This window comes from Phascolarctos cinereus, unplaced genomic scaffold (assembly GCF_003287225.1).
Source record: "Phascolarctos cinereus isolate Bilbo 61053 unplaced genomic scaffold, phaCin_HiC Scaffold_726;HRSCAF=1367, whole genome shotgun sequence".
NCBI classification, from domain to species: domain Eukaryota; kingdom Metazoa; phylum Chordata; class Mammalia; order Diprotodontia; family Phascolarctidae; genus Phascolarctos; species Phascolarctos cinereus.
Window position 1 is genome coordinate 152,427,952 of NW_027556098.1, and position 27,274 is coordinate 152,455,225.

At 39.4% G+C, this 27,274-nt stretch overlaps 1 protein-coding gene across 20 annotated transcripts in view; it reads right to left on the reverse strand.

Annotated features, from left to right (window-relative positions):
- Positions 1-27,274, reverse strand: part of LOC110223780 (uncharacterized) — a 132,218-nt gene that overhangs the window by 44,459 nt on the left and 60,485 nt on the right. For 7 of the 20 annotated variants that reach the window (XR_013483011.1, XR_013483007.1, XR_013483006.1 and 4 more), the window contains exons 3-5: positions 23,933-24,077; positions 21,574-21,725; positions 6,193-6,367 (exon numbers count right to left, since the gene is read on the reverse strand). Coding sequence is in view for 9 of the 20 variants with exons in the window: in XM_078146826.1 (XP_078002952.1) it covers positions 6,193-6,334 (142 nt within the window). In the remaining 11 variants the exon portion in view is untranslated. Of the gene's footprint in view, positions 1-3,690; positions 3,814-6,188; positions 6,368-21,573; positions 21,726-23,932; positions 24,078-27,274 lie in introns of all 20 variants that reach the window. The other 13 variants (XR_013483008.1, XR_013483004.1, XR_013483010.1 and 10 more) reach the window with 5 other exon arrangements.

Below are 27,274 nucleotides of genomic sequence, written 5' to 3' on the forward strand. Positions count from 1 at the left end.
GTTTTGAGTACCTCAAACTGGAGGTGGCTTGGTGGAGGCCCATACATGAGAAGGTACAGGGGTCTCATCAGTACTTCCACGACTCTTTTCCCCTTTTGACCGGTGTAAAAAACCTTAAGAGCCAGTCTCTTCCTTTACAATTAATTTCTTTTCCTTATTCATCCTTATGCTTTTTGTACTAAAATATATCTAGTTTCCCTTCTCTGAAAAATATACAAATTTCAAGTCTAGTTTCCTGTATTTGTGGGGATTTGTACATCTTTAAGTTCTGCTTTCTCCTTGTTGGTATGAGAACATTTTTTCCCTTTGACTCTTCATTTTTACCTCTTCCCCTTATCTCGGGCTCAGTGTTATTCTCCAGCCTTTCCCATTCTGGTTCCATCTACACTGAGCCTCTGTCTTGTTTTCTCTTTCCTTCCACTAACTTTTCCTAATATTTACCCAGCCTGTGCTTTTCCTTTTGTGTCACTCTAGACAAAACTTTCTTCACAAGTGATTCCTTTCTTCTGCAGAAACCCACATCTCCCTGCTGCACTCTTGCTGCATCTTTTTTGATCCCAACTTTTTCCTTTTCCCCCCCTTCTTCCTTTATCTCAGTGCTACTTGAGATACAAATTCCTTATTTTCTCCCATCTCTTTCAGCAGACTTCCACATTAAAGAATTTTAGTGCAGTTGAGCTGTGAGGGTGGAAAGAGCACTAAATTTGGAGCCAGAAGATCTACGTTCAAATTCTGGCTATGCTGTTTATTACCTGTGTGACCTTGGACAAGTCCTTCACCCTCTCTTGGCCTTATATTACTCATTTGTGAAATGAGGGAATTGAACTAGATGGCCTGTAAGGCAGGTCCCTTTTAGCTCTAAATCCTATGAAAAATCCCATTTGCTGTCAGTAGCCTCTTTCCTACTCTGAGGCTGCCTGCAGCCATTAGACATAAACAGGGAAGGCTAGAACTTCTGGGCTAATGTTTATTAGAGGTTGGCTCATTATACCACTGTTGCTGAGTGGGCTCTTTGGGGAGGAGGCAAAGGAAAAGACTAAGTGAAATTCTTCATGTCAAAGCAATGTAGATTTGGGGAGTCTGTTGTTCCTGGAAGCTTTCATCCTGTTTCTCTGTGATCTCCTGGGTTTCATGTATTCCCACATAAGTCTTCCACACTGGCACTGCCATGACCTGACTATGAATTTCTATTCACCAGAAGTACTCAGTCACAGGCTGGATGGCTACCTGTCATAGCGATAGCATAGAGAAGTTTCCAGCATGAAAATGAAGAGAAGCAGTATGATGCAGGGAAACAAGCACACCAAAGAGGAGGCAGAGGACCTGAATTCAAAATCCACTCTGATACTTGCTACCTGTGCGAATCACATCCTCCTTAGGCACTTGTCTCCTCATTCCTATAAAATGGCCTCTGATTCTTTCTGGCACTGAATTTATGATCCTATGAGGTTGGACTACATGACCTCTAAGGTACTTTCCAACTTTAATGTTCTATAGTTCTTTCTCCTTTCAATGGAGAAGTGGGAGACTCTCGGCATAGAATGTTGCACAGCCTGACAGGAAAGGGTGATGCATTGTTTGTTTTGCTTAACTGTTTTTTTTCCCCCTTTGTCACAAAGGAAGGTTCACTGGTTAGGAGGGCGGGTGAACTGGACGAAGGGAAGAATATGTAATAATAATGATGATGATAAACAATAGCTAGCATTTATTTAGTACTTACTTTGTGCCAGGCACTGTGCTAAGCACTTTACCATTATTATTTCATTTCATCCTTGCAACAACCCTGAGAGGTAGTTGCATTATTATCCTCATTTTACAGATAAGGAAACTGAGGCAAACAGTGGTTAAGTGACTTGTTTGGGTTCACAGTTAGTAGTGATTGTCAGAAGCTAGATTTTAACTCAGGTCTTCCTGACTCCAGGTCCAGTGCTCTATCCCTCTGTGCCACCTTGCACAATCAAGAAATGATTGCAATTTTAAAAGAAAAGGCATGAATAAAGCTTTTTAAAAAGACATTTTATAGGGGCAGCTAGGTGGTGCAGTAGATAGAGCACTGGCCCTGGATTCAGGAGGACCTCAGTTCATATCTAGCCTCAGACATATAACACTTACTACCTACCTGTGTGACCCTGGGCAAGTCACTTAATCTCCATAGTGCCCCCCCCCAAAAGAAAGATTTTATGATTGTCACTAAAGTCTCTGAAAGATGCTAAAGATGGACCTTCTAAATGTCAGTCATCTCCTTGAGTATTTCCAGAAGGGCCATCTATTAGCTAGTGAGACTAAGTCAGTCATTAACAATGAAACCTGGAAGTTCATAGAAATCATTTGAATGAAAGAAATTCCAGTTGTATATCTTTCACGTATGTTCTCTTCTCTCCACTGATGCAGCCACCACTCATGCCTTCATCACCTCTCCTCTAGGTCACTGCAACAGCCTCCTGTTTGCTCTCTTTGATTCAAGTCTCTCCCTACTATGATTCATCCTTCACACAGCTGCCAGTCATTTTCTTAAAGAGCAGGTTGGATCATGCCTTCCTTCTACTCAACAAATTCTAATGGCTTCTTATTACCTCTCAGATCAACCATAAACTCCTCTGTTTGACATTTACAGGTGTTCATAACCTGGCCTCTTCTTACCTTTCCATTTTTTTAAAAATATTATCGCCCTTTTCATACTCAATGGTCTGGCCATACTGGCTTATTTGTTTTTTTCACATATAATATTCCATTTCTCTTTTCCATGTCTTTGCACTGGCTGTTCCCTGTCTTTAGAGCACACTACCTTCTCACCTCTGCCTGTTGGAAGACCTGGTTTCCTTGAAAAACTCAGATGTGTCACCATTTTCTACATGAAGCCTTTCTTGATACCTACAAGCTTCTAGTGCTGTTTCTCCCCAAACTAACTTGCATTCACTTTGTATATTTTTTGTATATACTTATATATGTATATGTTATCTCCCCAAGAGAATATAAGTTGGTGGAGAATTTAAAGAGAAATAATGGAAAAAGGTGGGAAGCAAAAAGGCCTAGCTGTACCAGATCTCAAATGTTCCTACAGAGCAATAATCATCAAAACTATTCAGTACTGGTTAAAAAATAGAAAAATTGATCACTGGAATAGATTAGGAATCCAATATACGGAAAGAAAGGAACATAGTTGCATAGTGTTCAACAAATCCCAAGATTCTGAGTACTAGAATAAGGACTCCCTCACTAATCAAAATCTGCTAGGAGGGGGAAGTTAGGTGGCACAATAGATAGAGCTCTGGCCTTGGAGTCAGGAGGACCTGAGTTCAAATTTGACCTCAGACACTTGACATGTACTAGCTATGTGACCCTGGGCAAGTCACTTAACCCCAACTGCCTCACCTAGAGAAAAAAAGGCAAAAAAAAAATCTGCTAGGAGAATTGGAAAGCAGCCTGAAAGAAACTAGAATGTTAGTCAACAAGCATTTACTTAATTTTTTTAGGCAATTGGGGTTAAGTGACTTGCCCAGGGTCACACAGCTAGTAAGTATCAAGTGTTTGGCCTGAGGCCGAGTTTGAACTCAGGTCCTCCTGACTTTAGGGCCAGTGCTCTATCCACTGCACCACCTAGCTGCCCCTAACAAGCATTTATTAAATGCCTACTATGTGCTAGGCATCGTGCTATATGCTAAGGATGCAAAGGCAAAAAAAACCCAGTACCTGTTCTCAAGGAGTTTACGGTCTGAAAAGGAAGACAGGGGGCAGGTTCAAATCCGGCCTCAGACCAAACACTTGACACTTACTAGCTGTGTGACCCTGGGCAAGTCACTTAACCCCAATTGCCTAAAAAAAAAAAATGAAAAAAATAAAAAGGAAGACAACATGCAAATAACTATGTATAAGCAAGATACAGACAAGAAAAATTGGGAATACTCTCAGAGGGAAGACACTAAGATCAAGGAGGACTAGGAAAGGCTTCTTATAGATGTAATTTTAGCTGAGACTTGAAGGAGGCTAGGGAAGCCAAGAGGCTGACACCAGGAGGGAGAGCATTCCAGGCATGGGGATATCCAGTCAAATTTCCTGGAGTGGGAAGACAGGATGTCTTTTTCTAGGAACAGCAAGGAGGACAGTGTCACTAGATAAAAGAGTTTGTGGAGGTGAGTAAAGTGTAAGAAGATTGGAAAGGTATGAAGAAGCTCAATTATGAAGTTTTTAAAAAGCCAAACAGAGGAATTTATATTTGATCATGAAGATAATAGGAAGTCATTGGAGTCTTACTGAACAGACCTGGAAATTTCAGAAGACCAATTTGACAGCTGAGTGGAGGATGGACTGAATGGGGAGAGACTTATGGTCGAGGCATTAACCAGCAGGCTATTTTCCTATGCCAGCTAGTGATTATACAGCCCTATCTTTTCCCAGGGCCATCTTCCCTTCTACTCCTGTGGCCCATAGAGGACCAGCAGTAACACAGATGCTAGCACCTGATAAAAGACCCAATAGCCTTGCTGTTGTAATAGCTCTGCCTATTACCCAGTATATGGAAACCAAATCAAGACTAGCAAATAGTTCACAATATCACAGGAAAAAAGTTTTATTGAAAGAAGGAAGTAAACAAAACGAAAGCTTTGAATGGATAATCAATGGTGCCAAAGATGTAGGTAAATTCCTAGTAAAATCCTAGTCCACATATAAAGACTCCTATGACTGAAACCCCTAGAGGTAGTTTCTTTCTCTGCCATTTTCAGATGTTTGGAGCTCTCAGATAGACTTGATAGTGGAGAGATCTCTCATACCTTTGGCCATTCTTCATGACTCTACAATGCTGTAGGATGCGCCTATCACTTCCATGTAGCAATGGAAGTGATTGGGCTCTCACATGGCTGACATGTGAGATGGGACAAATAACATCTTTGCTGATTCTAGAATGGAAACCATGAGTCTGCCTGAGTGACTTAGGGCCTGCTCAATCAAAGGCTCTCCACTTTGGGGTTCATCATCAATCTGGATAGGGGGTTGTACTATGTTGCCTCACTATTCCCTCGACTAAGAAAGAGGCAAATACTTCTATTCAATAATGCCCTGGAAAACTCTGAGGAAGAGGAACCCACCAGCCACTCATCACAGTCCATTCCACTTTTGGGCAGATAATGAATAGTAGTTCATTAATTTCATATTCTCTGAAGTCCTTTAGATTAATATGTTGCTAACTTCTCTAACTCTACTATTATCTAGTTCCAAAAATGTTCTATGTTGGTTTGTTGAACCACCCTAGATTCAAGGCACTGTGTGGGTCATTCATTCAGAGCCATAGCTCATTAGCTAGCCCTCCTCACTCTACTTCCTCAACATATTTACTTTCACAAGTCAGTCAGAGGACACATTTGTTCAATTCAAATGACATGTAGTTAAAGAGCATAACAAATAAAGTGCCAAGCAAAGATTTCCACTATGTACACTTGGGATATAGTCTCTTAGTAGATGCCTAGCTGAAATCTAGATATGTGTATGGGTGTTCCTTTGACTCCTTAGTTTACTAACTCTAAAAAAAAGAAATGTAGTTCAATTTGGTACAATCTGTTCTTAATGATTCATGGTGACAGAACAATTACCTTTACCTACATAGGTATTAAAAAAGGATCCCATAAATAATCCATTGTAGTAATTTTTTCCAGTCAAGCTTACTTGAAATAGTCACCTTCTTCCCCTTTTCTGAGGATCAGGACAATGCTTTCCTGTCTGCTGTCTTGTGATAACGATTCCATTCTCTACAACTTTTCAAGGTCTCTAATGGTGGCACTCACATCAACTTCTGCCAGCATCCTAAGATGTGATTCATCAAGGCCAGGTTATTTAAGATCATAAGATCAGTTTGGGATGGGAATTTAATGATCATGTAGTACATTTCCCCTTATATTACATATCAGAAAACCGATGCCCAGAGGGGTTAAGTGACTTAGCAAAGAACACAAGGGTGACAAAGCTGGCAAAATTAGAGTCTGAATCCAGTTTCTTGGACACCAAATTTAGCATTCTTCCCAATATATTACGCTGTCTCTGACTCATTAAAGGAAGCTAGAGTGTATTCTTACTATTTCTTTACTTATCTTGGCTTCAACTTAACTCATCTTTTGTCTAGTCCTCAGTCATTAAACAGGCGTTGCCTCAAACAAACTAAGACGGGGGAAACCTTAATTTAGAAAGAACAAGCTTACCCACCGCATCCTGGGCCACTGCCAGCTGTCTTGACTTTTCTCTTGCCACTGGACTGTGATGACTCTGGAGGATAGAGTGAGGCCGACAACTCTGTGCAGCTCTGCATCACTGAAATCCAATTCATGCCCAATGAAGTAATTACCATTTATGATCTTCTTGGAGGATCATGATCATGGTCCTTTTGGAAAAGGATGAACAACAATTTATCTTGAATATCAATTCCCCATTAATCATTTTTGTTTTATCCTTCCTAATCCAAAGGTAATTTTGCTTAGTAGGAAAATAGAAGCAATATAAGAATTACATAGTTCTATCTTCTTTATCATTATTTGTCATAGTCTTATCTTCTCCAAGTAGTAGCTCTTTCCTTGTTCTGCATTTTGCCACCAACACAGCTAAAAACAAAACAAAAAACCCGAGTCTTTTTGTTTTTTTGTCCTTAGGTTCTCATACAATATTGATGTCTTTGTGGTTTTAGTCACCCTAAGACTATTTTTTACAGAACCATTACATTATTTTAAATATATAATGTTTGATCAAAAAAAAAAGATATCTCAAACCAATATTTGAAGTAGTCTAAGTTGGTAGTGTTGGCATTGATTAAATAAAATGTAAGGTTTTGTTGTTCTTGTTCTTTTGAGATGCAGCTTTTTGTTGTGAAGAGGGCTGGTCTTTGAATCAGGAAGACTAGGTTCAAGTCCTGTGTCTGATACATACTAGCTTGGTAACCCTGGGTAAATCATTTAACCTGGCACTGTCCCCAGGAAACTCTAAAACCATAATTTACAAAGGAGATGTACATTTGCATCAGTGTAGAGAGATTCCACACTGGGAATCCTGAACACTGATGAAATCACAAGTCTGAACTAAAAAGCTTCACTATTCTCAGCATGTTAAGGGAAGGGCGATGTAAGTAGTCAAAAATTCTATTTGGCCAAGAGTGATATGAATTGCAAGCCATATCATACATGGATCATAGCCTAAATAGAACTCAGACTTCATCTAGTCAAACCTTTTCAACTTACTGATACGGTAATAAAGTCACAGACAAGTAAAAAAGATTTGCTAAAATTCACACAAGTAATGAGAGCCAGGATTCAAACCCAGGTCTTCTCAATCCAAATCCAGAATCTTTTCCATTGTACCATACATGGGTTATTGTATATAGGTAACTGGAAAGTACTTTTAAGATGCAAGGGTAGCTCAGGAGAGAGGTTCTACGTAAACAAAAATTGAGGCCAGAACAGAATGAATTTCAAGGCCAAAGCTCATCAAGGACAAAGTGGGGAAAGTGCTGGATATTGGTACCTAGGGCAAAACCATGGTAGCCTGTGCTAGTTCCCTGTCTACTTTAAGGCTCTTTTCCATCAAGATGTCTCTTATGTATATATTAAGATCACACAAGATTCTTTGACAGACACAGTAATAAAAACAAACTTATTCAGTCACCCACCGATTATAAATTTTAACTAAGGCAATCAATCAGGAAGATGTGCTTGCCAAAGGTTTTTGTTACTGTCATAGAGCACACTGTCCTACAAAAATTTCAAATGGAAAAGGGGTTTCCTATAGAAAATCAGGCCTCTCAGGTAGTCATGTTTGAGGATTCTGGTATACTATTTTTGCATCAAGTCCAAGCATACTTCAAGGTCTCCTTAACGAGATGTTTGGTCACTCAAAAGGGATAGGAAAAAGTAAGTTGATAGAAAATGCCAGCTGTTCAGATCATGACATGCAAATGAATAGTCCATCATTGTGCATGTTTTATACAGGTATTGACAATTGACAATGAGCAGGGCCCAGAATTGGAAAGGAGGAAGAGTGGGCTGAATTGACTTTGGGAAATTGAATGGCTTTTCCAACTATCCTTAGATGCTCCCTGACAGAAAAGCTCAACTTTTAAACACCAATATTCTCCTGGTGATGATAGAAAGCCGAAAATTATGAAACATTCTAATCATCAAAGAAACAAAATTGCAGGCAACCTGAAGGACAATGGGAATGAACAGGACGTATTTGTGGAACATTGAGGAGACCTGACTGACTTGAATGAAGGGTACATTTTGTGTTGTTAATACAGCAAGAAAATATAGGAAATTCAGTTTTTGTTTCTCTTTTTGACTTGTACAGATTTTTATGAATTCTTTGTTTTGTTTAATTTTTTAAAAATTTAAATTTTTTTTTATATTTTAGGTTCTGAACCGTCTCCCACCCTCCTTTCCCACCTCACACTAGAGAAGTCCAGCATTTGACACAGATTTATAAATATATGCAAAACCATACTCTGCATACTTCTATTTATCAGTTCTTTCTCTGAAGGTGGATAGCATCTTCCATCATAGGTCCTTTGTAGTTGATTTGAATATTTGCAATATATTTGCAAGAATAACTTGGTCATTCACATTCTTCAAACAATATTGCTATTATTGTATATGAGCTATTTTATAGAATATGCTTTATTATTATACGCTTTTTATTCTAGATTTCTATTAGATTGGATAGCTGACTTAAAACTGGAAGGGACTCCAGTAGTCATCTAGTCTAACACTTTGATTTTACAAATGACGAAGCTGGGGCCCAAAAAGGGTAAGTGACTTACCTAGGTCATGGAGGGAATGAATAAATAACAGAAAGGATTTGACCCTGGGTTTCTGGCTTTAAATTCTGCACTCTTTCTACTACATCACTCTACCTCCCTTTGCAATAAAGTAAATGCTATGGTACTTGAAATGATCTTAGTGTTTACTATATGTCAGGCTTTGTACTAAGTACTGAGAATATAAGCAAAAAGAAGGACAGCTCCTGGGGCAGCTAGGTGTTGCAGTGAAAAAAGTACCGGCCCTGAACTCAGGAGGACCTGAGTTCAAATCCTGCCTCAGGCGAAACACTTGACACTAGCTGTGTGACCCTGGGCAAGTCACTTAACCCCAACTGCCTAAAAAAAAAGAAAAAAGAAAAGAAACACAGCTCCTGACCTGAAAATACTTACATTCTGATGGGGGGAGACAACATAAAAAAGGAAACTAAAAACAGAGTGACAGGGAAGGTGGTACCTATGCAGGGGCATGGTGAAGAAACAAGCCTGGAGAATCAAGAGTGTATCCTGAAGGGAAATGAGGGAGTGAACATGACTGAACTGGATCTTCCCTTAAAATGGAGGCTCTGGGAAGAACTGACTGATCAGAGAAAGGGGCCACAGTAGCCTTCTGACCCTGTAAGATCCCTCCACTCCTGTGGCCTTTTCCCTGATTAGTCAGTTCCTCCTGAATCATTTATTTTAAGGAGTCCAAGCAAGCTCTGCTAATACTCCTTCATTCCTCTGTGGGCTCTACTCCTGACTCTCTGGATTTTTATTCTCTACCATTTTCTGGCAGCCTTCTGACCCTAGAAGATGCCTCTGCCATCATATCCCAGTAGCCTTCTCATCCTGGAAAACAAAAAATTTTAAGACGAAACTGAAGCCAAGAGAAGTTAAATGACTTGTCTAGGGTCACAAAGCTAGTAAGTTTCTAGTAAGGCAGAATTTGAACTCTGGTCTTCCTGACCTATCCACTATACCACCCAGCTACCCAAAATGATTTGGCCAAGGTGATAGAAACAGTAAGGAGCAGTAGTATTATGTAGTAATATAGCTAATGAGTAATAGAGCTGTGATTTGAAATCAGGTCCTCTGATTGTCAAACTAGTCTAGTTCTGCTGTACCACACTGTCTCCCAATGCTTAGAAGCTGGTTGGACCTGATGTATTTTTAACTCTCCCAAGTTAGTTAATGACTTTGTAAATGAATCCAACCCGTAATTTTTCAATGACACCTTTAAAAGTCATGGATGAATGATTTATAATGGGTCTGAAATTTATAACAGGTTGAAAACAATGCTCACCTTAAAATACAAAAAGAACGGACTTGGTTAGCAACATAATACAAGGGGAGAACTGATCATAAATCAAGATTGATATGCTTGGAGTATTCTTTCCACACATTTTTATGTGCTAGCTAAAATGCAGATCGAATAAGTCATAACAGGAAAATCCCAAGGCCTGTGCGAAGTTGTGGGAGGGGGTGTAGTCACACATAATCTTGTACTCAGATATGCAGAGGCAGTGAATTTTACATGAGATTCAGACTTACAACTTCCACTCTTCAGGTAGCTCATAAGTGGAGATAAATGTGACTCTAAATTTTGTCAAGTTAATCACTTTTAATCGTTTCACTGAAACTCATATAGGTTTTGTAAATTCCTATCACTGGCAATAGTTGCATAAAAGAACACTAAATATAGAGTCAGATTATGGGAGTTTGAATTCTGCCTCCATCACTTATTAAAGATGTGACTTTGGGTAAGTCATTTAACCTCACTGATTCTTAGTTTCCTAATCAATAAAATGAGATGATTAGATGAGGTGACTTATAAAAGTCTCTACTATGACATCATTTGGTATATATCTTTTCATTTCCACATAAACTCTTCCCTCATTACAGAGATTATGAAAACTGGTCAGCAAAATCAAACACTCCTGACATATCTGTATATGTAACATTTGACAACTACTATTCCCCTTCTATTCAACAAAAAGGTGTAGAAAATAGATTTTTTCATCTCCTCTCAGTTGCCAAACTCGGTTATTATAATTATTTAGTGTTCAGATTTCTTTTATTGCTCTTTCCATTTACATTGATGTAGTCATTGTGTAGAGTATTTTCCTGGTTCTGCTTTCAAAAGAGTTATGAAAAGTAATGTAAAAGAAAATTTTGTAATTGGTTATATTTGGTTTATAATTGGTTATAATAGCATGTTCCCAAATTCTCCCCCTCCCCCATTTTAGGGTGTCTTGGTGTATTTTATTGTATATATATGTGTGTGTGTGTGTATGTGTGTGTGTATTCTTCTTAAGTAGTATTAAAGTACACAGCCAGATTAAAAGGTAGCCAGATTTATAAGGACCAATCTGGGTTTCAGAAAACCGGGGATGAAACACATGTCCTCCCTCTTGGCAGAGAGATGTAGGACTACAGGTGTGGTATGTTGCATATTCTATCAGATACAGATGATTTGTTGATAGTCTTTGTTTAACAGTTTTTCTTTATTTCAAGGGAGGGTTTATGTTGTTGGGACAAGGAGATAGAAACCAAAAACAAAGAAAAACCATGCCAGAGTCAATTTGCCAGGTACTTGCTACTTTCTATTCCTGCTCATGCCTCCTCATCTTACTTCTCACTTTCACTATGAGAAACACTTCTCGTTTACTAAGAATAACTTTGGTTGGCATTTGCCTGAGTACATGTATGGGATGGGGTATGGTGGGGGGAGTTGGGAGGCAAGTTGTTACCATCCACAATAGATCAGTAGCGTTCTGAAATCATTTTGCTGTCTGAGTTTTGGAGGAGGAAGACAGAAACAAACAAAAAAAAGAGATACTCTCTCCTTTGGCTCTCACTCTAGGAATGTGGACTTTATTAGAAGGGACCAGACATGACTTTTCTCCACCCACTGGGAATTTCTTACTCCCTAGTCACCATCCTTGACTCTTTTCCTGCTTTCTTTGTACACACATGTGGGTGGGTGTGGAAAAATGAGGAAGAACATGAACTGACAAGCTTGTTAGCCAGCAATGGCAAGCCACTTGCATTAGCCTAAGGGCGGACAAAAACCCTAGTTCTGCCTAGGGAAATTGATCCAATGTTAATAAATCAGAACTCGTGTTCCCTTATTTGGCTCCAGCCTCAAACCAAGGAAATAAATCTAGAACTTTGGGACAGTGTTAAATACTCTGACCTTAAAAAAAAAATGTCTGGGGGCAGCTAGGCGGCACAGTGGATAGAGCACTGGCCCTGAAGTCAGGAGGACCTGAGTTCAAATCCGGCTTCAGACCAAACCTGACACTTACTAGCTGTGTGACCCTGGGCAAGTCACTTAACCCCAATTGCCTTAAAAAAAAAAAGTCTGTATACCACAACCTATTCACTGATTCCCCATTATTAGTAGTGAATTATACAACCAAGAATAGTTAGGACAAATTGGATTTTTCTAGTTGGCAAAATTCAAACTATTTAAATAGTAATTATAATGATAACTATATGGAACAAAGAAGTTTTGGAGTAAAATTTTGCTGTCCCAGGCAGAGGAAGAGAGGAGAGCATCTTTCTTAAACTGCTGGAGTGAAATAATTCAGTCACTCACTAATCCATTCTTACCACACCTATTATGTGGGGCTGTCCAGAGGAGGCGGCATCTGATGGGGTCAGCTTACTCACTGCCCAGTCTCTAATCCCACAAAACCTTCTGTTCCCTTTCGGCTCCTTTGCTTGTTGAACTCCCTTCAAATCACCAGCTTAACCAGTGTTTCTGTCTCTGAATCCAAAAGTCCCTAGTGTGAACTCTGATCATACTGCCATACTTCTGCTCCCAACTCAATGCTCTTGATAGTTTTATCTCTGTCAAGATGGGGAAGAAACAATGTTATCTGAAATATATTTCCTAGCAGTTTACTCATCCAGTCTCTGAAGAATCGTCTTGGCCTATAGAGAGCCATCTCCAAAAATCTGGTACAGTCCCATTGAATGGGTAAACTACTGCTTTGTCAGTGAGTATATCACCATAGATAAAGAGTAGGAGAGCATCATAGACAGGGTAGTGTATAATCCCAAGGGACAAGAAGTGTTTTCCTTTTGCCTGGTAAAATTCACTAATATCATCATATTAGTCAGGCCCTTAACTTCGTCTTCAAAGACAAATATAGTTAGATCTTGAGTAGCTAGGTGGAAAAGTAGATAGAGCACTAGAATAGAGTCTGGAAGACCTGTGTTCAAATCCCACCTCAGACACCTACTAGCTTTGTGACTCTGAGCAAGTGCTTAACCTGTTTACCTAAGTTTCCCCATCCATAAAATGGGGATAATAATAGCAGCTACTTCCCAATGTTGTTTTAGTGTAAAATAACATTTGTAAAGTGCTTTGCAAATTTTAAAGCACTGTATGAATGCCTTTAAGAAAAAAAAAGACAATATGGACAAGAGAATCCAATTCTGGTATGACTTTGCTAGGAACCTGGTATCGGGCAGTACAATTGGTAACACAAATAACACTGTTTTTTGTAATCTTCTTGACTTTGTACCCATTACACAGCTGATGTGGGTAAAGTAGGAGCTGAAGGAAGACTCACTGGTCTATGACTGTCTGGGCTAGATTTCCAAACCGAATGGGATTAAAGGCCTGTACCGAGGCTTATACATATTCCTGCAGAATATTATCATTCACAGGATTGTCTACTTTGGGATGTATGAAATTGTAAAGGGAATGCTTCCAGACTCTAAGAATATTCACATCTTCATTAGCTAGATGACTGCTCAGAAAATTTTATTGCTGTTACTACTTGATCTCATATTCATTTGATATTATCCATTATTCTGTGGTGCTACGGTCAGGATATAAAGGAACTGATGTCATGTATAGAAGCTCAGTTTATGCTGGAGGAAGATTGAGCATCATGAAGGATAACAGAATCTTAGAATCCTACAGAAACATAGATCAAGATCTAGAAAGGCCCTCACAGGACATCTAGTCTGACCTCTTGATTTTAGAGATGAGGTAACTAAGGCCCCAAGTTGGTTTAGCAAGGCCGTTTTTGAGGGCACAGATCCACAGTTTCCAGAGGCATAGGAGGGGGTTTTGTGATTGTGCGATATACTGTCAAATCAAAAAGTTCACTTATTTCCAAGTTGATGAGTTTTTTCTATATAAATTTTTTTTCTTTTTAAAAATATTTCGTTTTTCAAAATTTTGAGCTCCAAATTCTCTCCCTTCCTCCTGCCCCTCCCCCACACATTGAGAAAGCAAGCCATATGATATTGAAATAGCTTTTTTCTTTTTCAATAAAATGACATGTTATATCTCATCAATATGTTCTTTGTCAACTCTTCATCAGTTGCAGTTTGTACTGGTTAGAAATTGAAAAGTGTTTTGTTTTCTTTTGAAATATTTTATTAATACTCTTTTTGCATTATTGTTACCTTCTAATGAATATCCCTGCCTACTCCAACCTTTCCTTTTAACAAATAAGTACAATTAAGAAAAACAAATCAACATTTTGGTCATGTCTGAAACTGAAACTTCTTCGCCACCTTTTCCCCCAAAGTCTGGAAACATGCTTCACCATCAGGCCTCTGCTATTATTATTGGATTGAACAGAGTTCTCAAGCTTTTTAGTGCTGATTCCTTTTATATCGTGGTCATCATGTAAATCATTCTTATTCTACTTGCTTTGCATAAGTTCATAAAAGTTTTTCCACATTTCTCTGATTTTTTTCTTATTTGTCATTTCTCATGGCACAATAATATCCCATTATATTAACATACTATAATCTATGCATCCATTCCCCAATAAATGGACATCCATTTTTCTTCTAGTTCTTTTTTTCCCCCTAGGCAATTGGGGTTAAGTGATTTGCCCAGGATCACACAGCTAATAAGTGTCAAGTGTTTGGTCTGAGGCTGCATTTGAACTCAGGTCCTCCTGACTTCAGGGCTGGTGCTCTATCCACTGCGCCACCTACCTGCCCCCAATTTTTCTTCTAGTTCTTAAGAAATATTATTCATCTAATCAGTTTTCTTGATGTCATTTACTTGATGATAAAAGGATTCAATACTTTTTAAAATTCCCAAAATTTAAATTAATTTTAAAAGTCACCAAAAAATCAAATTTTTGAAAATTAAAAATCTAAATAAAAGGGAAAAGCACAAAAGGTACCAATGACACCTAAAATAAATACATAAAACATAAAATATATTATAAATATAATATAATATATGTAATACAATAAATATATAGTATACTTATGTTTATATTATATATATTTGTTTATTTGTATTTTGATTTATATTAATATAATTACATATTTATATTATAGTAATATTTTATAAAATATAATAGAATTAATATCATATCTAAATATAAATACTATATAAGTATACAAAGAAAGAGGGAAAAGTACAGGTTGCAGTAACAAGTAGGACTGAACCCCCAAAGTGTAGTATCCAACTTAAGCAGGGACACTTAAGTCAATGCTCTCATATGTGTAAACATTGACTTAAACCTATCACTACTTCAAGATTGGCATTGGATTTGTGAGCTGCAGAACAGGCAAATAATGCTTCCATTATTTTCTAATAGCTGCTCTAACCCTCCCCAGTTTTCTGAAGGTCACAGTTGGGCAAGAATTCCAGACCTATCTCTAAAGGAACAGAATAATTCTGTGTGTGTGCATTCACCCCACTTCCTGGAGTAATGCAGGCATTTGAGAACTAACATAGCGATGACACACCCAAAGTGAATTGCTAATGTGGTGTGCTGAAGGTGGCATAGAAAAGCATAGAATGAGTAACTTCTGGGACAGCTGCCAAGTCAAGGAAGGTAACTTCCCCTGGGGCTCAGCCTAAGTACCTCATCTCTTAGCAGCTTAAAGTTTCAGCAACTGACTCTACCCTCTGCTATACAGAGAGGAGAAACTAGCCAGACAAGCTAGTGAGAACAAGGTGAGAATGATCATGGGTTTTCTTTATTTCTCCATGTCATAGCAATGTTCTTATGATGATATCTAACATGGAAGATGCTTAATAAATGTGTCATTTAGGCTGGCTTGCTATTTGTATGTGCCCGCCATTATAAGGTGGTTTTGTTGTTGTTTTATCCCTTGTGAAACCCCCTTAGACTTGGGCCCACAGAAGCCAACAGTATGCTGCTACTGGAAGAGCGCTGGATTTGGCATTAGAGAACCTGGGTTCTAGTCCTGGCTCTGCCATTTCCTGGGAAAGTCACTTCTCTGGGCCTCAGTATCCTCCTTTAAAGGATCAAAGGATTGGACTACATAGCCTCTGTAGATCTGTGATTCTATGATTTAATTTTCTTTTTGTCTTTCTTAAATTAAATTTCAAATTTAAATTAAATTTTATCTCTTCTCATCTAGAAGGTGAAAAGTCAAGTATTCTTTGAATTAAACCAGAGGGGAGCATAAGGAAGAAATTCCTAGAGCCTTCATGAGGCAACATATTTGTTGTTCAGTCGTTTCAGACATGATCAACTCTTTGTGACCCTATTTGGAGTGTTCTTAGCAAAGATCCTGGAATGGTTTGCCATTTCCTTCTCCAACTCCTTTTATAGATAAGGAAATTGAAGCAAAGTTAAGTGACTTGCCCAAGGTCACACAGCTAGTGTCTGAGGCCAGATGTGAACGAGGGTCTTCCTGACTTCAGGCCTGGCACTCTGTCCACTTTGCCACCTAGCTGCCTAAGGTAGCATATAGTAGTAAATATAGTAAATAAATGCTTGTTGATTAATTGATTGACAGTTAAAAGTGAAATCCCTCATGGATCAAAGCCCTGCAGGAGATTACTTAAAGGTATAGATTTCCTTCATTATCCCACTCTGCTTTGTTTCTTCATTCCCTGACCTACTCATTCTTTTCTTCTCTTTAAATCTGATTTTCAGGGGCAGCTAGGTGGCTGGTGGCTCTGTGGATAGAGCACCAGCCCTGGATTCAGGAGGACCCGAGTTCAAATCCAGCCTCAGACACATAACACTTACTAGCTGTGTGACCCTGGGCAAGTCACTTAACTCCACTGCCTAGCCAAAAAAATAAAAAAGAAAATAAATAATAAAATCTGACTTTGATTCCCTGACTCAGGATTACCTAAGGAAATTTATTTATTAATTAGACTTAATCGAAGGTTAGTATGACAGGGAAAGAATCATAGGATCATTGCTCTAGAGCTGGAAGGGAACTCAGAGTATATCTAGTCCAACTTCTTTATTTTTCAGTTGAGGAAACTGAAGAAGGTTAAACCCAAGGTCATACAAGCATTAGAAGGAGGTTTTGAACCCAGGATCTCTGACTTCTCTGTGACTCTATCTTTTCCATCTTACCATGTTGCCAGTAAGATTTATGGCTCTTTCCCTCATCATTTTCCTTTCTGGCATTCCTCTATTTGAACCAGTTAATTTTGCCTTATTGCATGGCCCCAGAATCAAGTTTTAGCTTCTACTTACCATCTAAGCAAATCCACCCATTCAGAAGAGGATGGATGACTCAGTTCAAAACCACCCCTATTGCTTAAGGGGAAAAAAATTCTAAAACTTCCCACATGTGGGCCACAAATGTCATCTTCATCTATAAAAGACAGCTGGAGGCACAGTCAATAGAGCACTGGATTGGAGTCAGGAAGACCTGAGTTCATAGCCAGCCTCAAATTATTCCTAGCTGTGTGACCCTAGGCAAGTCACTTAATATCTATCTGTAGTTTCTTCAACTGTAAAATGGGGACAATGATAACACCTGCTTCCCAGGGTTGTTGTGAGGATTAAATAAGATAATATTTGTAAAGCGCTAAGCACTTTGCTTGGCCCATAGTAGTCACTATATAAGTGTTAACTATTATTATATATAGAGGGTTGATTAGGGTAGTTCTCTAATTAATTTGAGTATGACAGTGAGATTTTGTTTGGCACTTCCCATTGTATCTCATCAATTGAGGATAAATTGATTGGCTTATGCTGCTACAACTGAGAACCATGCCTCTTTGCTGTCCTATAAAAATGGGGTTATTTGCAAACCCAAGTTCAAGACTTTGGGGGTGGGGAGGTCTAGCCTTCTAGAAAGAGAAAGGAATTCCTGAGCAATACCAACCTCTTGGGTTGTTGTATGATCTACAGAGGTGGAAAAGCAATTAGTCAGTAAACCTTTATTAAGCACCTATTGTATACCAGACACTGTGCTAAGTACAAGGGATAAAAAAAAGTAAAAGACAATTTCTGCTCCGGAGCTCACAATCTAACAGAGAAGACAACATGTAAATAATTATGAACAAACAAACTATATACAGAAAAAAATGAGTAATAATCGACAGAAGGAAGACTACAGAATTAAGAGGGATTGGGAAAGGCTTCCTTTAGAGGGTGGAATTTTAGATGGGACTTAAAGGAAGCCAGGAAAGCCAGGAGGCAGAGATGATGAGGGAGAGCATTACAGGCATGGAGGACAGCCAGAGAGAATGCCTGGAGTTGGGGAATGAAGTATTTCAGAGCATCGAAAAGAATAAGCAGCAACATGGAAAAGCAAAAGACTTGGACTATTTCTATGAATTTTTTCAGTAGTTCATGATTAAAGGGATTGCCTCTATATCGAACCCATGAGACAGGTAATGGGTCAATGAGGATCCAGTCTTAGCCTAGGAGGAAGTGTTGGAGTCTCATGTAGATGTTTGGTGAGCCTGCTTCTGGAAGAATGTGTTATGGAATTGGGGGAGAGAGGCAGCTCTTTCACTTCAGAGGGGGCTCAGTTTGCTCTGCCTAATAACCCACAAGATTGTTCAAGGAGCAATAAGGGCAAAGCACAGCAGAGGGCCCTGACCCATCCTTCAGAACATTCACAAGGATTATGTGACTGTTTCTCGTTGTCTTACAACACAATGAGGAAAAGCTTTTGGATGAGCTGTAATGTATACCAAAAGCATTAACTTCCTACTAGCCATCTCAAACTGGGTATCACATAGACATCTTAAACTTAATATGTTCAAAACTGAGCTCTTCATTAAAGTTTTTACCCAAACCTTTCACTCTTCTAACTTACCTATTACTGTTGAGGGCACCACCATCCTCCCAAGTCACTCAATCTCAAAAACCAGGTATCATCCTAAATTCCTCACTGTTTCTCACCCTTCCCCATATCCACTCAGTGGCCAAATCCTATTGCTTCGACCTTCCAAACATCTCTGCTATATACCTCCCTTGATCCTCTCCTCTGACACTGAATTTTTAACTGCAGGAAATTGCAAAGACATTTTACTATATGATAGAAGGATTTTATGATATGCATAGGTAGAGGGAGTAGTCACACCAGTGAAATCTCATATTCTTGAATTATTCAACTAATCAATCAACAAACATATATGAAGCATCTACTATGAGTCAAGAATTGTGCTAGGTGTTAAGATACTCAGGTACCTGGGACCTATGATGGTGATGATGATGAATCATAACAGCTAGCATTTATATCTTATATCACATTTTAAGGCTTACAAAGCACTTTACATTTTACCCTCATAACAACCCTGGGAGGATGGGGCTATAATCACCCCCATTTTATAAATAATGAAACTGAGAGGGACAGATTAAGTGAATTGTCCAAGGTCACACCACCAAAGTGTATCTTAACAGCAGGAATTCCAGAGGCCATGAAAGACTGTGGGGCAGATATTTAAAATCAAGAAATAGTCATTGCAATTACCTCAGATCACAACTATATCCTATGAGGCCAATCTTGCATACAAGGCAAAGAGACACTGCTTTGGCACTGTTCCGCAGTTATGACATATGTTGGCTGATAGTACCCTTTCACTACTTTTGGTGTCATTGTGTACCTTTTATAACATTTTTCCTTTCTCCCTGCCCACTCCAAGAGAGACTCAGGCTCATTAAAGCTTTATAGAGGAAGAGCCCATAAAGAACTTTAGGAGCTGCACTTTGCCTGGAGAAGAATCATTAGAAAAGATAGAGGAGTGCACGCTCTTTTCTTAATGCACTTCCCCCGAAACTGAGGGACTTTATGTGGCTGCTGCTCCTATTGCTCTTTAATATTTACCTCCTGCCTATAATCTGTGGCTGGTTGTCATTTCATTTGTAGGGAAAGTCAAGTAAAAGAAGTCATGTGAATGTTTATTTTCTGCCATAACTTTTATGGCTTGGTTTGTCTGTTTGAGTTTTGTGTTCCTTATGTAACTTATCTTTTTAAAATAAAAATTGTCTTTGTTAGTTCCAAGTCAGAAATATTACTGAGCAACACTGCAATATTTATGCCAATGGCCTGTCAGTTAGAAAGGGTATTGCTTTGGGTATAGGAGTGAAAACACCAAATGATGAGGCAGTCAGTATTAAAAAAAATTTTTTTTAAGCAGTTCTCTCTCTCTCTCTCTCTCTCTCTCTCTCTCTCTCTCTCTCTCTCTCTCTCTCTCTCTCTCTCCCTCTCTCTCTCTCTCTGTTTGTGGGTATGTGTGCAGATGAGCGTATCAACAATTATCAGTTTATTACTAGGAAGCTACCACCTCAGGCCCAACGATTTACTAATTTTAACAAGCATTCATATTTTTCAATCGATGCTAGTTGCTGCCCATGAGGATAACTTGACTGGCTTGCCATCTGTACGTGATGTGTTTTGAGTTGTTTTTGCAATTGTGGCATTGGAATTTCTCACCAGCTGCAACCAGTGGTTTTTCAGGGTTGGGGTGCTGCTGACTCTATCATTTGGGATGTCAAATCCATAATGGTATCCCCAATGCCATCAGGTTTTACCTAACTGTGCAAAAACAGCTGCAGACAACACATATACATTTCCTACCTTGTACAGGATGTGGTGTGGGTTATGAGCCCAAGGTTTCACAGAAAATACTTTTTTTTCTTTACTCATTAATTATGGTAGCAATTGTTTAGCACTTTAAGGTTTGCAAGGCACTTTATAAACATTATGTCATTTGATCCTCACAACAATTCTGGGAGGAAGGGGCTATAATTGTCCAGAAGAAACTGAAACAAACAAAGATTCAGTGACTTGTCCAGAGTCAAATAGCTGGTAGTATCTGAGACCAGATTTGAACTTGTTTCCTTCACCCAGGTCTTGTGCTCTGTTGACTCTACCACTAGTTCCTTCAGAACTTCTCTATCTCCTCATTATAATCCATTATGTTTCTATAGTTACACTTTCCAAAGCACTTTTTCAGACATAATTTCCATTGAAAATAGAGTTTTTCCAACATTTATATAGTAGGAGTAGTACCATGCACCAATAAGACTCTTTCCTGCCCCCGTCACCGGACACTTGACATTTTCTTACAATTATGTAGTGTACATATAGACTTTGTGGGGTGGGGAGGGCCCTTATTTCAATTCTCACTTGCACTGGTAAATGGAGTCCCCAGAGTATAGCTAATTATATCTCTGGATTGTATGGTGGTACCCCACAGGGGTTGTGGGGTGTCTTCAAATGCTCTTGGATCCAGTCCACATTCTGATGTGTTCTTCCCAATATCAATGACTAGTTATTTCTTCAGTATCATTGACTGACTAACTTAGCGATTAGGCTCACTATCATTTAACTAATTAACCTCAATTACCTTTTGCAAAAGGATATTTCCTGAGAAGATATAGCAAAAACAGAGGTTATAAAGCATTTCCCCCTAATACCATGGGGTATACTTTCCTCTATAACATTTCAGTGCCTGGGGAGAGTGAGCTCAATTTTAAAGTGGTCATTACAAAGCTTTCCCATCACCAAGGTCACTTCTCAATGTGGCACCCCACACGAACAGAATAGTTCCCTTGTTTGTGGGACAGATCTCATACCCACTGTTTGGCTGGTCACTCCTCACAAGTCACTCCTCAGGGCTGTACTCTTTATTAGGTTTGGCTGCTGGGAAACTCTGGTATGGTGCTCTTTGACTTGTCAAAGCTCACAAGGTAGTAGCTTAGTTTGTCCATCACCAACACTCATTTACCTAAGAGCAGAAAGGAATGAAACAAAACAAGGCCAGAAAAATAACGATGCCATGTATTTATGCTTTCATGTCTGCTTGGGGACGGACAGTAGGCTTCTGATGCTCTCCCCACCCAAACACTTACAGCAATTATATCCCCCATCACTACTGAGAAAGAGAGCACATTTCTACATTGGGGCTTTTTGTATGTACTTTCAGTTCCAGCTGAGTAATCCACCAAAAGAGCTTTTTCTTGCTTCACCTTGAAGTGCACATAGAGGACATTGAGAATGCCTATACTTTCTCTGAAGTAGAAAGCCAGGCCTCCCCTCTCCCTACATTATATGTCATCACAAAATTCCAGAAGCAGGCTTACCACAAATGTATGTTCCCAGGATTGAACCCTTGTTGACTAGTCCCTTGTTACAGTTGAAAATCTGCATTTGAAAATGCATATAAAGAGGAAAAGAAGAGGAGGAAAAGAAGTGCCTCCACCAAAGGCATTTCGTGGAGAATGAGCAAGAGGATGAAGGGAATCTGTTTGCCTGGCAACCAATCCCAGTCCTGACTGTGGTGATAGGTTATATCACTATGTCTACAGAAGGCATTGTGGTACAATGGAGAGAGGACTGGATTTGGAGCCAGAACATCTAGGTTCAAATGCCAGATCTACTTCATAATAGCAGTACAGCTTTGGATAATTCACTTCACCTCTTTGGGCCTCAGTTTCCTTGTCTGCAAAATGAGATGGTTATCTGTAAAATGAAGGGGTTGGACTAGACAAGCTCTCAGGTTCTTTCAAGGTCTGAATCTATGATTTATGACTGGTTGGTTTGACTAATAGAGCAGCTAGGTGGCACAGTGCTGGGCTGAAGTCAGGAAGACCTGATTCAAATCCGGCCTCCATACCATCTGTGTAACTATGGGCAAGCCTCAGTTTCCTCAACTGTAAAATGAACTGGAGAAGGAAAGGCAAACCACTCCAGTATCTTTGCCAAGAAAACCCCAAATGGGGTCACGAAGATTCAGATATGACTGAACAACAAAATTTATCTAATAGGCTACTCCAAGGTAAGGTATTAATGGTTCAATTTAATGATTTACTTTTCTTGTGTCATTTATTCATTCAGCAAATATTTGATTAAAACCTATTTTGTACAAGGTACTTTGAGGGATTATAAGAGCATAGATTTAGAGCTGTAAGGGCCTTTAAAGGGTGTCTAGTCCAACCTCCTCATTTTACAAGTCAAGAAACTGAGGTACAAGGAGGTCCAATGACTTGCCCCAGGCCATACAGCTACCTGCTCTTTGCTCTTCCTTAACTGACGCCATTGTCCTGCCCCATAATCCTGTTCTGCCTACTTCCTTCCTTCAGTCTTTATTAGGTGTTTGGGGTATTCAGGGAGGCTAGCACCTCTGGTGCGAGGGCTTGCTGAATCAGGGCTGCTTATCCACCTTTGGTGTCCACCTTTCATTCAACTCCCACCTGAGGCTCCAAGAATGTGTGCTGCGTGCAGAGGCCACACCTCAGTAAAACTGTCTTAGCAGATGGGCTAAACTTGTTGGTGACTTAGGGGGATGTTTACCCCAAGCATGTGAAGACTTTCCCTAGTGTAATGGCAGATGAGAACAATTTGTTTCAATGGCCACCAACTGGCTGAAGCAGGTGCTGTGGAGCACTTAGAGCTTGGTCAGACATCAAAGACGCCAAGGTCATCCACTTCATCCCAGGTCATTACCAGTCATATTGACTTTTGTTTTGCCATTTTGTTTCAATGACTCTGTTTTTGTTTGCTTGGATTTTATTTATTTATCTTTTTTGGGAGGCAATTGAGGTTAAGTGACTTGCCCAGAGTCACACAGCTAGTAAGTGTCCGAGGCCAGATTGAATTCAAGTCCTTCTAACTCCAGGGCTGGTGCTCCATCCACTGTGCCCCCTAGCTGCCCTTTTCAATAACTCTGTAAAAGTGTAAAATTGAGGAGTTTGGGTAACTCTGCCTCACTTAAATCCAATTCACCCACAAGTCATGACATCACTCTGTGATGTCACTGGTCCTCTTTGAAAACAAAGGCCAAACAAGAACAACAACACTGAACTAACTCTTCATCTATGTGCTCTGATTTCAGGTTTGCCTTACTTGTGCCAGAGTCCCTCTTTTTTGTGCTCCCACTGGCTTTGTTGGATCTCCAGCTCCTTTCACACTCTAACTTTATTCCCTTGTACTTACATATTGTCTTTCTTCCTCTTCTGAGCAAAACTAGGCTCAGTTGTCTTGTTTGGAGTAAGGTTTCTGCTGCCCTCTCCTGGCACCAACGAATCCTTTAATGTCTCAGTTCCCCTTTTCAGCTAATCTTCATCTGTTTTTTGGCAGGCTATCATAAAGACACAACAAATAAAGTAAAGAAGAGGAAGAGATCATGTCTGGCTTATGGAAGGAGGTGGGAATCAGTCACAGCTTCACGAAGTACTTGTAGAAGAGTATGATCCAGATTTCTGGGGACAATGTTTGTATCAACTGTTCTTACTATATCACCTTAGAAAATGCTCTTTGCTGTCGGTTCAATCATTTTTCAGTCATGTCTGCCTCTTGGTGACCCTATTTGGGGTTTTCTTGGCAGAGATGCTGGAGTGCTTTGCATTTCCTTCTCTAGCTCACTTTATAGATGAGGAAACTGAGGCAAACAGGGTTAAGTGACTAGCCCAAGGTCATACAACTAGTAAGTATCTGAGACCAGATTTGAACTCGGGAAGATAAAAGTGTTCCTGACTCCAGGCCTGACATTCTATCCACTTTGACACTTAGCTGCCTAGTAAATACCTCTACATAAAAGCTAATTAATTCTGGCTTTCTAATCAATATCTGCTGATAGTGGAGGAGGAAACTACTAGAGGGTTGTGAGCAATCGTATTGGAAATTCACCCCTAGTACAGAACATTGCGTATATTTTCAGAATTTTTTGATGGTTTTGCTGATTTTGGCAATGTAAAAACAAAAGTTATTAATAAAATTTGTTTTTAAAAAGTTACTCCCAATGCTCATTAATTGGAAAGTGGCCAAATAAATTATGGTGTAAGATTGTAATGATTAACCATGATTCTAGAAGACATATGATGAAGTATGCTGCCTAACCCCTGATAGAGAGCTGATGGAATCAGAGTACAGAATGAGACAGATTTTTGGATGTGGCCAATTTTTTCTTGATTATGCATATTTGCTACGATGGCTTTGTTGGTTTCCCCAATGGGAAGGGCAGAGGTGGGAGAGAATATAAAGTTTTGTTAGTTGAAAAAAAATTAAATTAAAAAATATCTTCCCAACCCTTGAGGGTTACCCCTAAAACTCTGAGGGAAGAAGTAGCAAGCTGCCCTCTGGGTACCCAGCTTCCCAGGGCAAATGGGGATTTGGGATAACAGATTCAGAGTCTGATCTATAAATATGCCTACTCAGAAGTCCATAATTCCTTTAATTTAGGACATATTCCAGTACTCCAAATCATCTTCTTAGATACCAATGGGTAACTTCACAAAACTATTTTTCTCCTCCAAAGTCCTTGCCTTTGATTAGCAACAGTGATGTGAATATCATTGTGTTCCTAATGTCTTCAGTTTCTTGCCCAAGACTGTAATCTTTAGCAGTGCTTTCTAGAATACTTATGCAGATACGACACATCATAAATATCTAGCAATTATAAAGTATGACAAATCTTGGGAGGTTCTTTGTCATGTCCTAGATATACAGTCCAGGAGGACAGAGGAACTCTTTACTACTGTTATTAGGTTGACAAATAGATGTCAGTACCCCTCAATGAGTCACCACCCATTACTATTCCTCTCATTTTTTTCATCTTCATCTTTTTTATTTCATGTGCCTTTACTTCAGGAGTGCCTAGCAATCCCAGCTAATCAGTGTTATCATTCTTTGGAAAATCTCCACGTTTCCTCCTCAGAGGGTTCAGTTCTCTACTCATATGGTAGAATCTCCAATGTGCCTAGCTGCAAGTGCTCAGGGGTACTTCCCTTTCTGTATCACATTCTTCCCTTCTCCTGTCTCATGGCACAGGTCAGTATTCTCTCTGCCCCACAGTGAATAGAGCGCTAGACTTGGAATCAGGGAGACCTATGTTCCATTACTGCCTCTGACACTTACTGTGTGACTCTACTAATTGCACTAGTTATGTGATCTCAGACAAGTCACAACTTCTATGATCCTCGTTTCCTCTTCTATAGAATGAGGGGGTTGGGCTAGATCAGAGGTGTCAAACACTCAGCCCCCACCAACATAGGACCCACAACACCCCCAAGTATATCCTAATTTAAAATGTAACTGAAAAATATTTAACAAAATAAATGAAAATACGACTAACATATTGTAATAAATATATAATAAAAATATTACATTTAAAAACCAATGCAGCCCACAGGGATCCTTATGTACAGTTTAGTGGTCCCAATTTATATTTGAGTTTGACACCATAGGGCTAGATAACTCTGAGGTCCCTTCTAACTCTAAATCTACGAGCTTAGTAAGTTGGACCTCTAAGGTCCTTTTCAACTTTTAAAATTCTATGTTTCTATTTTCTGATTCTTGGACTGGAAGAGTGACTATACTGGGCTCTTTACAGTTCAGATTGTATTCTCCACAAATTCACTAGGGGGAGTCTCACAACAACGAGATCAAGCACATTTTCACTAACATAACCAGTCCTCATGACAGTTTCTCCCACTGCATCCTGAGCAAAACTAACTTCCTCTCATTTGCCCACATATAGCCTTCCACAGAATGCCTGATGCTACATGGATGTGTACAACTGGAATCAGTTTGTGTTCCAGCACATGAACATTTATAAAACATGCCCTGGGAGCACATGGACATATACAGAAGGAAAAAGCAGCATGGGGCCCTGAGACAATTCCAAGTCGGAGAGAATTCATGGACTCTCACACTGGAAAAATTATAACACCTATCTCAAGCAAGACGCATACACAGGAAGATCTCCAGATTCCCAGTAATCTAAAATCTTTGTTCGGTTTTTTTTTCATTATTAATTGTTTGGATTAGAAAAGTGTGGTAAACTGACTTCTGGAAACTGGAACAGGCAGCTTTATATTTTTGTACATGCCTCCTACATTCTTTTAACCTTGATAATTTTGCAGGTTGCTTGGTAGCAGCATGATTCATCTATGTTGCTGTCTACCCTGAATAGAAGGCCTTGATAACAAATAGTTATGGGACTGTAACATATTGATTGTTGGAAGGAAATGGGGATTTTATCTGGGAGAAGAGAAGACTGAGGAAGGGATAGGATAGGTATCTTCAAGTATGTAAAGGGTTGATGTGTGGAAAAGGGGAAGAGGAATTAGATTAGATTTATCACTCTCCTCTTCCACTCATCTCCTAAGGAGTTAGGAGCATTGGATAGAAGCTGGAGAGAGGGACATTTTTGCTGTATGTAAGGAAAACACTTAGAAACAATCACACCGAATCTCAGAGTTGGAAGGTACCTCCCAGTTCATCTAGCTCAACACTCATCAAAGCAAGCATGCCCTCTTTGTTAGCCCTGACAAATAT